General features: G+C 40.1%; 1 protein-coding gene across 5 annotated transcripts in view; it reads left to right on the forward strand.

Annotated features, from left to right (window-relative positions):
* TRRAP (transformation/transcription domain associated protein) overlaps nucleotides 1-13,582 on the forward strand; it is an 84,613-nt gene that overhangs the window by 69,550 nt on the left and 1,481 nt on the right. For all 5 annotated transcript variants that reach the window (XM_021411663.1, XM_021411662.1, XM_021411665.1 and 2 more), the window contains 6 exons: nucleotides 243-504; nucleotides 5,679-5,904; nucleotides 6,447-6,664; nucleotides 8,875-9,059; nucleotides 11,168-11,371; nucleotides 12,463-12,657. In XM_021411663.1, the coding sequence (XP_021267338.1) occupies nucleotides 243-504; nucleotides 5,679-5,904; nucleotides 6,447-6,664; nucleotides 8,875-9,059; nucleotides 11,168-11,371; nucleotides 12,463-12,657 (1,290 nt within the window). The remainder of the gene's footprint in view (nucleotides 1-242; nucleotides 505-5,678; nucleotides 5,905-6,446; nucleotides 6,665-8,874; nucleotides 9,060-11,167; nucleotides 11,372-12,462; nucleotides 12,658-13,582) is intronic.

Here is a 13,582-nt window from a genome sequence, read left to right on the forward strand (position 1 = left end):
ATACTAAATTTCACAGATACCAGTTTTCTTCCTGATCTGGTGGTCTGTGACAAGTGGTAATTATTGTCCACGTTTGATTTAGAGAGCAGATGGGCTTGCTATTCCATTTCTGTTATTTGTGTCTCGAAGTGGTGCACACGGTTCTATCTACCTGGCAGAGACTTAATAGTGTTTCCGTGCACCAGATCAGACGACCTGATCTTCCTGACTTTTTGTCTTTATTATCATTGTTTTGTCTTTAGGTTCTTAGACAACTGCAGCAGGGCTTGGCAAAGTGCTATTCGGTTGCCTTTGAGAAAAGTGGAGCTGTGTCCGATGCCAAAATCACTCCCCATACACTCAACTTCGTCAAGAAGTTGGTGAGCACTTTTGGAGTAGGACTTGAGAACGTGTCGCACGTGTCCACCATGTTTTCCAGTGCGGCCTCAGAGTCGCTAGCTAGGAGAGCGCAGGCAACAGCTCAAGATCCCGTGTTCCAGAAGCTAAAAGGGCAATTCACAACAGGTAATTCTTTAAAATTCTTGATCTCCTGGGAAATTTTCCCCACAAAGCTCAACTGTGAAAGCATCCTGCTTTTTTGTTCTTCCAGTATTTTTCCTGAGAGAGAATATAGAAAACAGCACCTTTCTGTCATTCAGCGCAGCCTGGAGTAGTTTGTGTTCCCTTTGTTGCTCCGTACATTGTCAGATGAAAACCAGACCACAGCATAGACACTGAGGGTATTGTTGTATTTCTATTACCTAAACCTGTGGTCAAATCATAGCTGTGTTCAAAGATAGATTAGATTACTTCACTGTGATATTTCTGCAATTTGAGTAAGCCCGCCTGCTTTAGATGAAGGCAATAATGATGACTGTCTTGTGGTGAATGCTAGAATGTAATGCAATTATCACTCCAGGACTCCCAATTCACAATATTGTGTAAAATCTTTCAAAACAATTGACTTCTGATGAGCAAGATTGTTCCGGTGTTTTGGATAACTAGATTATGAAAAAAACAATTACAAAAACTCACATCATTGTTAGGTAAATTGAATCAATAACTTTAATCAGCTCTAATAAAAAAGGTACTTGAGAGAAGCAGCTTTTAGCTTTATCAGTGGTGTTACATGTTTGATGAGTATCTGAAGTTGATCTAAAATTCCAAGAAAAGCCCGTGTACAGTAGAGTGTTGTGATACATTTGCTGAGAAGTGTTAAGGCCACGCAGCTCTACGTGACAGAAATTAAGAATTCAAAGTTATTAGTTGTTCATAATGGGATGGATAGAATTGCTGTGCAGACATGGGGTTTAATATTTTTCTGAATTCGCTTTTCAAGTTACCTTCATTGCTGGGATTCTGACTTAGATGGTTCTGGCATGAGTTAAAACTCTGCCTTGGCTTTATAGTGCTTTAAAATCACGACCTTTCTGATGCCTCTGCAGATGTGAATCTTGCATTCATTAATTATTCTTTTTAGAATTCTCAGTTCCATAAGGTTCCTTTACCATAAAATTGTTTGAGGTCCACGCTGTTACGGAGTTTACAGAGTCTGACAAGCAGGTTTACAGTGGGTTTTTGGTTTTTTTTTCTTTTCCAAGCATTTTACTGCTAACGTTGTGAAAATAGGTGAGCGGATGGGAATCTTGTGAAAGAGATTCAGTTGTAGATATGACCTACATATCTGATAAACATAATACATTGCATGATGTCCTTTTTGAGGCACAACAGTTGCATGACAGCAGATAATGAAAGTCCTGAACCATGTGATTAGATTTTTAATGGATGAAGGCTGCTGGGAAGGGAAGTGAAAGCAGAACCATTTTGTGAGTCTTTGACTGAAGCTTACAGGGAAACGAAATACCTTAAATGAAAGTTTGGACTTGTTTTTGCTTTTTAGTAATGGTTTATATGTCTGCACTGCAATAAGAGTCTAGTCACTCCTTCATTGCTATCCTGATGACATGCTCAGTTTTAGGGTGCTTCTGAGTTACTTTTGGTCTGTATTTCACCATAGTGTCTTTCCTTTAGGATACGAGTCTGGGGGTTCTGGGTTTCCAGAAGTTTTATGGCTGAAGGCTGAGAAGCAGTAGGCTCATATCTGCAAAACCTGAGGTGTTCTTTCAGAACACTTGTAGAAAAACCCTTAAAAATGTTTAATTACAATTCAGTTCCATTTTTATTTTGAAAAAGAATTGCACGGGTGGGATTTCTGGTTTTTATGTGCTGTTGTGTATTATTTGCATATCTTCATTGTGTAAAAATAGCATGTAAAGTTCTCAGCTGCGCTTTCCAAACACGGCTTTTACAAAGAATGGTATGGAACAACATACAGAAAAACGTAGGCCTGAACATAAAAGTCATTTAAAGTCATCTAATGCAAGGCGCTTCCTTAGTAAGCCTTAGTTTAATAAAAAGTAATTATTCTGTGCTTTTTAAAAATTGCTTTGAAGATTTCATGTTTCATTTTTCAGGTATAATTAAACGTGAATGCAGGATTAAAATATTTACTGCTCTTAGTGCTAGGTTTGATTTTATTCTCATCTGTTAAATTGGTTTGTTTATTTCATAAATGAACCGTGGGACAGTGGATGAAACTGATCTGCTCGGTGTGCTTGTGCATTGTACAGTTTAATTCATTATGTAGAAAACGAAAGTAAGTTTTTCGTTAGGTTTGCAACAACAATGGAAAGTACATAACAAAATGAACGTGACCAAGTACCCCACAGCATGTTCCAAAAGCGGTTTTAACATAATGAGAAACCATCTGTAAGTCATGCCTGCTGTGTCCATTTGTCACACTGGAAATCTGAGGTTTGTGTTTGTGATTCTCAGTACCACCTGTGTTTAGATGGTGACAGACAAATACAGAGGTTGCCGTCTGCTTCACAGGTATCCGTGCTGCACAGCTGTCTAGGAGGGAGGTGATGCCTGTGGTTATTTCTGAGTGGATGTTGGTGGTTGTGTTTTGCAGACACTTGCAACTGTGTGTGCTTGTGTCTGCTCCTCCAGTGCTGTCGGAGCTGCACCTTGACCCCTGCTAGGAGCTGTCAGGGACTCTCTCACCGTTTCTTGTAGTTGGAAGATGTTGTCGGCATCCAACCAGACTTCTGGACTTCTCATAGGTCATCGTTTTCCGTCTGAACATTACGGATTTTAAAACCAAATTTTACTTTGATTTTTTTTTTTCTTTCTGGAACTTCAGATACATAGCTCTTTGGCCGTCGGTTCTTTGTTCCTTCAGTGCTTCTCTGCAAACCTTTGGCATCAAAGAGCAGGCACGTAGTGAGAGACGCTCCCCTCGAGAGCACTCAGCAGCGAAGGAGGAGAGAAACGCCCTCAACTGTTGTGTCGAGGGCAGATGAGAGTTCAGAGGTTGGATCCCTGCTTCTTTCTGCTGCCCTCTCTCCAGTCAAGCTGCGTACAGGTGGAAAACTCCAAAAGGTGCCCTTGAGGGGCAGGGTAATGTTGTTCAGAGTTGTGGCACCCAGCACAGAGCTCTCTGCTGTGAATGGAAGCTGCGATCAGAAGGAAGCTCTTGACGTCCTGCGTCTCACACAGTGTGGGGCTAGGGGAGGTGGGACGGTTCTGCTATTAGCTGTCAGCATTTTCAGCTGTTAGCATTACCTGGGTGGTGTCCCCCCGGCCTACTTTCTTTGGGAAAGCCTAGCGTTGCTCAGGCACCTCCTCCTTTGCTTCTCTTGTGATTTTTAGGTGTTGGGACAGTATGCAGAAAATGCAAACAAGGAGACTGGAGTTAGCATCTCGTTTGATCTCGGTCTGCTCTTCCTAGACTTGGTTTTCTGGAGCTGCCTTGTTCCTAACTTTCACTGAGTTTTTTCTTTTCTTTTTTTTTTTTTTTTTTTTGGTGCTGTCCTAAAGTTCTAAGAGATTAAAAAGAACCCGTCAGAAAGCACAAAGTAATTTCCTATCTGAATAATAATAGACAGCTTTTGCTTTCGGACAATGCTTGGATCTTCTTCAGCATCACGTGTACAAGGGATTGAACTTCTCTTCTTGGAGTTCAGTGTTCATCTCAGCCCCATGGAGGCTGTCCTGGCTCTTCTGATGATGATCTTTGGCTTGTGGGCTCTCTTAAGCAGAACCCTGTGATGTCTCTGGCAGAATAACCTCTCAGGTCTTGCAGATGAGCTATTGCTGGTGCTAGAAGCATTAATTACCTGTTACTTAAGACCAAGAAAAAGGATGTGGGTGTGTATATATATATATATATATATATATATAAATTATTAATTTTATTTTTAATTAAACTAATTAAACTTTCTGGGTTTTTTTCTGCTGCTGGGAAACAAAATAACAAAATCCTAAAATGGGCATTTTAACAAACTGGACTTACTCCTATCATGAACTAAATGCCTTATTATTATGTAACTATTATCATTCATTTAATCAACATGATTCAATTAATGTTATTTAATTATTATTTTGTTGTTATTAACTTGAAGAAATATATAACCTCGATGGATATTGTTACTGCTTTGGTGGTGTGCATTAGCACAAATCTGGATGCAGTTTGGGATACCTGTCTGTGCTTCCTGGATTCCGGAGGTGAACGGTTCGATGCTGCCGCTTTCACCAAGCGATGTACTCGCAGTGCTCACTAGAGGGTGGCCGTGGGATTCTAATGAACATCTTACTGCACTATTGCAACAGATGCACTGCCCGTACCAGGTAGAAAAGGACAAGGGAGGATTGCTGAATACTGCTAGTTTTTGTCATCCGTACGTAGGGAGCTGCACCTTTCATTACAGGCATTACGTTCTTTTTAAGAGTAAAAGGGCTCCACTAATTTTAAATAAATCATTTTTAATGAAACAGAAAACTGAAGTGCTGGGCTCTAAATGAAACTTACTTTTCTTCTTCTGCTAAGTGATCTGATCTAGTCCTGTGGTTCATTACGGCCTTCTCTCTGTGCAGTCTTGTCTGGTTGCTCTCTGTGGACAGTTAAATACAATAACAGTATTAAAAATTTCCACTCTGTATTTTTGTTCTCATGACTGTAAAACAGGAAACTCTTGAAGCTCGTGGTTTATTAGTTAATAGGAAATAATTTAGAGCTATAGTAGATTGGTAGTAGAAAGTAGTAGATTTTGATAAGTTTAAACTGTATATAATTTTAGAATTTTAATAGTATTTTCTGTAGAAGTGAAATATTCAGCGGTGTCTTTCAGAGGTAGTGCAGCTGTCTTCCACGTGTCTGTCCCAGCGTTGAGTTGTATGACTTGTTCTCCTCCAGCACCTCCTTGTGGTGGTGTTGCTGTTGTGTGATTCTGCATGGTTTGGGCTCGGGCTCTTCCATTATGATCCTCGTGTCTCTCCTGTGTTTGTCTGAACCTGCCAGGGGTGGTGCGTGCTTGGGTTTCATGGGTAGCCATGTCCCTGTGTCCAAATGCACCCCGTGTACTTGGGTGCTAGTGTGTCTTCCCTTTCATGTGCCAACTGCTGGTTTTATGATGTAGCATTCCATCTCACTGTAGTATTCAAGACCAATGTGGTGCTTTACAAACCTGTTTTCTTCATCATAGGTGTGTGCGGTATGGGAGACTGCTTGAAGTATTTTGCTTGAGGGCATGCGGCTGCAAGAATCTCATCCAAAGCACGAACTTTTAACACTTGGTAGTTAAATACACTGTGAGGAATTCAAAATGCTAAGGATGTGTGTGTAATTTTTCTTTTAGACTTTGACTTCAGTGTACCGGGATCAATGAAACTTCATAACCTTATCTCGAAACTGAAGAAGTGGATCAAAATTCTGGAGGCAAAAACTAAACAGCTTCCCAAGTTTTTCCTCATCGAGGAGAAGTGCCGCTTCCTAAGTAATTTTTCAGCTCAAACTGCCGAAGTAGAGATACCTGGAGAATTCCTTATGCCAAAGCCAACACATTACTACATCAAGATAGCCAGGTGAACTCAAGTGGGGAAGGGGTAGTTGTAATTCTGCAAATGGAGAAGGAAGTGGAAATGTTCTCCATCCATCCATGTTGCAAGACTAGCTACTGTGTGTGTTCCATGTATTTAAATAATGTGTACAGAGTCATGCTTTGTTACAACAGCCAAAGTCGCTACTTTATCCTCCTTTAGTAATGTCACATTGCTTCACTACGCAGCTCCACTACTGTATATGACAATTGTGTTGGATTTGCTTAATGCTGATGTCATTTGAGAGTAATTGCGGTCCACAGAGGGGCTGCTCTTCAAAGTAGAGATCAGGATCTCATCTAATGATTAATTTTGCCTAAGAACTGTTTTCCTAATAGAAAGAAATAGAAATGCCTGAGATTTTTGACTACCAAATAGAAACCTTGTGTTAACTGGGTAATAAAATTGTAAATAATTGTTCATCATATAGTTTCACAGTTGCACTGTGTTATTACTTTGTTTTCTGTTTTTTAAGTGGTCATTTGATATCAGAGGACATGAGCTCAATCTCCCTTTCCTCCTGGTAGGTTTATGCCCAGGGTGGAGATAGTTCAGAAACACAACACTGCAGCCAGGAGGCTCTATATCCGAGGCCACAATGGAAAGATTTACCCCTATCTGGTAATGAACGATGCTTGCCTGACAGAGTCTCGCAGAGAAGAGCGTGTATTACAACTCCTTCGCCTTTTGAACCCCTGTTTAGAGAAGAGGAAGGAAACCACAAAAAGACATCTGTTTTTTACAGGTACTGGAAAGAGAGATTCTATCCTTTTTTTTTTTTTTTTTTTTTTCAATGCATAGTTTCTGAGTTGAGAATTTCTGAAGCAACTTTAAGTATTCATGATGACGCTTACTTTGTGGGGAAAAAACCTAAGATACGCTGACTGATGAGTTGTTGCCAAATAAAATGAGTTCATGATCTGGATACTGGACGCAGGCGCTGCGCTGAGCGTGCTTCCGTCCTGTACAGGGTTCCTTGTTCTGGAGAGCGCGCTTTGCCAGCAGCACCACCTGGCAGTGCCTGCACGGAGCTGAATTTACAACCTAATGCTAGGGAGGCCTTAATGAGGGGAGCTGAGGAAGGTTCCAGTACGATCTGTGCGTATCAACTGCCAAAATACTAATGTAATAAAAAGGTCACATATTTAAGTATTTCAAAACCGGAACAGTGAATAAATGATGAGCACGGTCTTAATTCTTTCTCTTTCAGTGTGCATCTTGCCTTTTTCATGTGTTGATTATAAATAATTAGTTGATTAAATGACAAGCACTCGGCAACATACTTGGTCTGCTTGTGATTCAAGTGTGATGAGAATGCCTTCCAAGAGTCAAACACTCATGTTTTCCAGATATTCCAGGGTTCCGGCTTATAGCTACGTAATAACTTTGTAAAAATATAAAATACTTCCCAGGAGGTCATTGAGTCACTTCCTAACTTCATATGAATGAGTTCTGTGCATTAGTCAATTCTAACAATCCTTCACTGGTGAGCAGAAAATATATTATGGATAGAGGGAACTTGAACTGAAGGCTCCGAGGCGTGCTGCTGCTTTGCTCTTGGCTTTTTACAGAATCCTTAGATCTAATTTTAAGGAAGTCTGGCTTTATCAGTCTTTCCTTCTGTGCACACTGTATCTCTTAATGGGAACTTGCTCTCACGGGCAGTGGCCAGATGATGCAAGTTGCAGTTACAGAGCTAGAAGTGCATAATTGTGATGGAGCTTTAACGAGTCTAAAATGTACCAGTCAAAGGCTCTGTTGTAACAACGGGTCAGTACAGTATCTATGTACGTGAAGGCCAAGATGTGAGAAAGACAGTGGGTACAGCCTTGATAGGTGTGATTTAAAAGAAAAAAAAGCCACTGACATGTCCTTTATGTAACGCAATTAGGAAAGTAACATGTTTTCCTTCAAACTGCTGTTTTTACACTGCAGTCTTTTTGGAAGTAATTCTGTACTTTGTGGTTTGATACTATTTAAAAGAACCTGAAGAACATTCCTTTCTCTGCTGCCAGAGGGTAATGGAAGCGGGCCGGAAGAAAGAGCTCATTAACACTCTTTCTGCGGAATGCATCTTTTCTTTACAATTGAAAAAATTGCATCAAACAATTTAAAGGCATTTGAACAACATTTTTTGCTGTATTCCTGAGGTTAGTTACTACAGCTTCTGAGGGAAACGATGAGAGAACAGGCTGCTGGCAACCAGAGGCCGCTCTCCAACAGTCCCCCTGTGTCACCAGCTGGTGCAGGGAGAGGCCTCGTCTCTCTGGGCATGAGTGCACGTTTTCTGCACGCGTAAGACTCACAAGAGTGGTCTGTCTGTGAAGCACCATTCAAGTGCAGATAGGGTTTTTGCATGTTTACTGCTCCTGAAGTAAAAGTTCGGTGACTTAAGTTTTGTTGTTACCGAACAATTTACTTCATTTTTCCCTTGTTATTTTTCAAGCACTGTCACTTTAAACTTCTATTCCTCAGCTACGTTTAGATTTTATCCCCCAGTTTTTATGAGTTGCTTTAAACACCGTGCTGAGTTTAGTACTTTTCTTCTTTAGAGTAATGCTTTTTGAAATGATGCTGGTGTCATGTAATGACCAACGCCTGTTTGCATCTGAGCAAAACAGTGCCCTCTTCTCTGCAGGTGAAGTAGGAAGAGTGGAGTGCTCACTCTGTTGCTTTTTTCCTCCTAAAATAATTAAGATGCTTCTGTTTAGTTAAATTAAAAAAAAAAAAAAAAGGTCTGACTTGCTTTCTTCTTAACTGAGCTTGTGAATTAGTAATGAGCATACTAATAACAGTTTTCTCTTGATGGCCTTCAGATGACGATCACGGTTGTGTTTGAAGGGCTGGTAGCTGCACGCTCGTGCTCTTCTCTGAGTCCCTGGGCTTGGAACTGACTGTTTTGTTTTGTGTTGCCCTCTTCCCCCTGCCTCCCCTGCCCTTGCTGGCTGCTCGCAGTGCCGCGCGTCGTGGCCGTTTCCCCGCAGATGCGTCTGGTCGAAGACAATCCCTCATCTCTGTCTCTGGTGGAGATCTATAAGCAGCGCTGCGCCAAGAAGGGCATTGAGCACGACAACCCTATTTCTCGATACTACGACAGGCTGGCAACGGTGCAAGCACGGGGGACTCAAGCTAGCCATCAGGTATTAGAACATATAATGAGTTTTAATCAAGATTTTTTTCTTGAGGACTTTGCTACAGTGTGTTCACCTCCCTCCCATTAGAAAGGAGATGGAGGTTTTTTCACAGAGGAGGTGGTTTGCATTTCTTTGTCTTGTTTTTACTTCAGCTGTTCTTGGGAGTTCTTGTACCTCATTGGCATTTAAGGGTATCTTTGAAGGCCTCCAAGAAGCAGAATTTGTTCTGCTCCAGGTTGTGTTGGGGAACTGCAGCTGAAAGCGGATGAGGGATTCGTTACTTTTAGGCCCTTTTGTATAATGCTTTGCAAATAATGAATTGATAACATGGGAAAAGCATTCCTATTTCATGTTCCTAATTTGCATAAGCAGAGCGTGGCACGTGGTGCCAGCTTCCTCATCTTCTTCTGATGCTCGCTGTGGAACTGACGCCCAGGTCAGTAAGGAACAGTTGACTCATCTCACCCTCCTAAATGACAGTACTTGGGGAAAAAAGCAACTTCTGCCTCTCTGTAACCTCCATCAAACCTCTAATTCTGATAAATAAAGTTATTTTATGATTTTTAATCTTAAGGTTAATGCAAATTCTTATATAAAATGCTAGTCCCATGTCAAAGACAGCTGTTAGAAAATACACAGTGTATCACAGACATCATTTGGAGAATCTTCTGTGTTACAAAAGGAAACGAAGTGTTATGTAACATCTGCTTCTATTTTGAGGATTTTTTCTTCAGGTCATGAAACTCTTTAACAGCTGTGGAACTGAAGTCAGTGTGACTGTCATTCTTTCTGGTGCCACAGAACATATCCTAGGATATCCTAGGATATGCTACAGTAATGAAATATTTTGGTAAATTGCATATGTTTACATCAAGGGAAAAATTATTGCTTATTGTTCGCTTAGAAAAAGGAAGACATCCCTCAGTTTTTATTTCTTTGCATTTTTGAGGTAATTTTGCTGTAATAATACATACAACTAATTATTTTACCCAGTGAGTTTCCCTGCCTCCTGTAATAAAATCCTTTACCTTTTCCAGTAAATTACTCTGTGTACAAAGAAACTGCCCAGCTTTTAGGTTGCAGTCTTCACAGATCCCAAGTGGAATTTCACATCTTGTCATTATGCTTTTTTGTTTGTCAAATGCCTTCCAAAAAAATCTGCCTAATTGCTGCCGTATCTGTGTGCATACCTTGCCTTCTGCCAGCTGTCTCCTTGTCCTGCCTGCGGACTACCACCCCCTGATAACGAGAATAAACCGAGGCTATTAGTAATCTTGTCTGTTGCTGTTCCAGACCAGTTATGGAAAGAATCCCTGTCACTGTTCTCAATCTGCGTTTTGCTCAGTAACGTGTCTGTCTGAGCAGCAACCTTTCTGACTGTATTTTACGTAAGGATTTTATCTCAGACCCTTTGAAATTCAGGGAAATTAAACGTTTGTCACTGAAGAGCTGAGTGATGTTTACAGCCTTCATTGACAGAAGGGGATCTTTCACTGAGAGAACATTACGTGGAAAATGTGAATTTTCATTTCAGGGCTGCTCACCTTCAGTAGTGCTCAGCATACTGGTGACTGAGGTTGGAAATAAATATTACTATGAACACATACAAATATGAAGACTTAAGCAGAGGATTTTATTTTATTGCTGACAAATGCATATCCATTTTGCACTGAAGCTAAAAAATAAAAAATAGGGGAGTGTGTTCCATTAGTTTGCCTTAAGGAAGTAATGCATTGTGATTGAATGTCTCTTCAGTTTACTTCTGATTTTCTTGAAAGGTTTGAACAGAAGATACTTCAATTGGTGCATAACTTTTCAGTCTTGGATTTTCTCATGTCAGACTGCCTGTAGATCAACAGCTTATTTGGTTTTCTTAAAATTTTAGTCCTGTAAGATGGAGATTATTTGGAAGCTGTGCAGGGGTAGACTTGCAAAATGCCATGTGTATTTCGATCAGGAAATGTTGTTGCATCAGAAGTGTCGAAGTTCGGGATGTTTTCCTACAATGGGGTACAGCAGTTCAGCAAAGTTTGGTAGTTGCTTTTGGCATAATTGTCTGTTGCTAAAAATTGCACTGAAAATGATCTCTTTCAAATAATATTTTTCATATGTAGGTTCTCAGAGATATACTTAAAGAAGTGCAGAGTAACATGGTGCCACGCAGTATGCTTAAGGAGTGGGCTTTACATACATTCCCCAATGCTACGGATTACTGGACATTTCGAAAGATGTTCACTATTCAGTTAGCCCTGATTGGCTTTGCAGAATTCATCTTTCATTTAAATAGGCTCAACCCTGAAATGCTGCAGATAGCCCAGGTATGCTTTATTTTGTCCTAATGGCGTGCTGTGTTTTTTGATCAAATGGAAATCTGGAAGTTTGAAATGAGTCAAAATGGGAATTTGAGATCTATAATTAACTGTGTATTTCAGTAGGCTTTCATTTGATTATGTGACTGCACAACATGTAGGTAGTGATTTAAACTGCAGACCCAGTTGCTATCAACTCTATCTTCCTTCTGTGAGTAGAAGTTAGAACATAGTCTGTAAAGTTGGTCACAGGTATTGGTACTGTTACTGTGAGTGACTGATAAGTCTCTCTTCAGTCTCTCTTCAAACAAGTTGCTTTGGATAGATCTGTGTGCCACACGGCTCAAAAAAACCAAATAGCAAAATAAAACTTTAGAGGTTAATTTTGTAAAAGGAGAATACCCTTTTTCAAATAATGTCCTCTTTTTTTGCATTGCCATCATGTCAAGCTACAACTCCTATTAATAATAACTTCTTTGTTTTAACCCAATATTTAAAACGAGGCTTGCCACCTTAGTAGAGCAAAGGTGGTATATATTAAAGTCTTAATGCCATTGTAATGCATGGAGGGCTAAGCTGTGTATTTTAGACTCTTTAATCCCCACGGTGCAGCCGTGCTGTTCAGGTTCTTACCCAGTGAGCAGCGCGTGCAGAGCGCTTACCCAGCACTGAGGTGCCTGGAGAGTGAAGGTCCATCTTCCTGCCCAGCTCCTGTCACACCACTGCTGGAGGAGCATCGCTTCCTGAGCTTTAACACTGCAATCTATGTTCATTAAGGCTGTATGGACACTCACTTTAATAAAAATTACTTTAATTTGAAATTTTTCACTCAAAAACCCTTCGACTGAAAGTGAAAAGCTATTGGATTAAACTAGGTTTTAAATAGGATCTTTTTTTTCTTATGTAGGTTCAATATGTATGTTTTTTAAATGTCAGTGTAAGGAAATGAAAACATTTATTCACATGCTGTTTTTTAAGGAGTTACCTGTAACTGTTTGTGTTCTGAACATTAATGGTAGACAAAAATGCATCTTCTTTTTCTTCCGTGAAGGAAAATCCACTCCATTCATTACTTCTGTGCATTTTGGTTTTCCATCCAGGACACTGGCAAGCTAAACGTAGCGTACTTCCGCTTTGACATTAACGATGCTACTGGAGATCTGGATGCCAACCGTCCCGTTCCGTTCCGGCTCACGCCGAACATTTCGGAATTCCTTACCACCATCGGGGTGTCCGGCCCGCTGACCGCCTCGATGATTGCAGTAGCTCGCTGCTTTGCACAGCCAAACTTTAAGGTTCGTATACCTTTTCAAAAGTTGTTTACGGGCATTTAATTTGCATTTATAATTTAGGAAATGATGAGCTAAACAGCATTTTCTCGCTTAAGATCGATACTGAGCACCTTGTATTTATGTTTTGAAGTCTTACCCCGAGGTCATCACAAAAGCAGCCGAAATCTTTGCAGTTTGCCTGGAAAGAATAGGAGGAAGACAGGTGTTACTGTAGCCTGAATTTCTTTTTTATTTCTGTTGAAGCATGTTAATTCAGGCTGATTGTTTCAGTGCTGTAGACTCATAAATCCCTACATGTTCTGGCAGTGGTAAGTAGTAAAATGACAAATGCAACATCATTTAGAATCTTCATAATATGCTGTGAACAGAAATGTGTTTGGCCTTTGTTAGAAGAGCAGAATGCTCAAGATACATTGTTCCTTTGATGGATTCTAGCTCTTAGCAGGGTGTAGTTTTCTAAAGAAATTGTCTAACTTCCTTTTAAATTCTAATGCTTTCCAAAAATGAGGCATCTTGCACTTAGGCAGCAATTTGCACCAGAACGACATTGCACAGAATGTACTGTAGCTATAGTGTGAGCTACTTACTTTTTAAAAGATGGAAAATATCCTAAAATGATTTTTTTCTTTGTAATACAGAAAGGTTAGATTTTTTTTAAATAATTCATCATTTTGCCTTACAAAGCCATGTCTGTACATGCAAATGAGTTCGTGGACTTGGTCTGTAATTTGTTCATCCAGATGATGTAAGTCCAATTAGACTTCTCATATTGAATTTACAAGATGAAAGCACAGGTGCCCATTTATTCTTTTTGGAGTGATGGGTGGCCAGCTCATTTCAGGTACATGGTTATTATTGTGTTAGCTTGTCTGAATTCTGGACATAAGAGGAATACCTTTAATGCTTGATTAATCTTTTTTTTTAATGG

This window comes from Numida meleagris, chromosome 13 (genome assembly GCF_002078875.1).
Source record: "Numida meleagris isolate 19003 breed g44 Domestic line chromosome 13, NumMel1.0, whole genome shotgun sequence".
Classification (NCBI taxonomy): Eukaryota; Metazoa; Chordata; class Aves; order Galliformes; family Numididae; genus Numida; species Numida meleagris.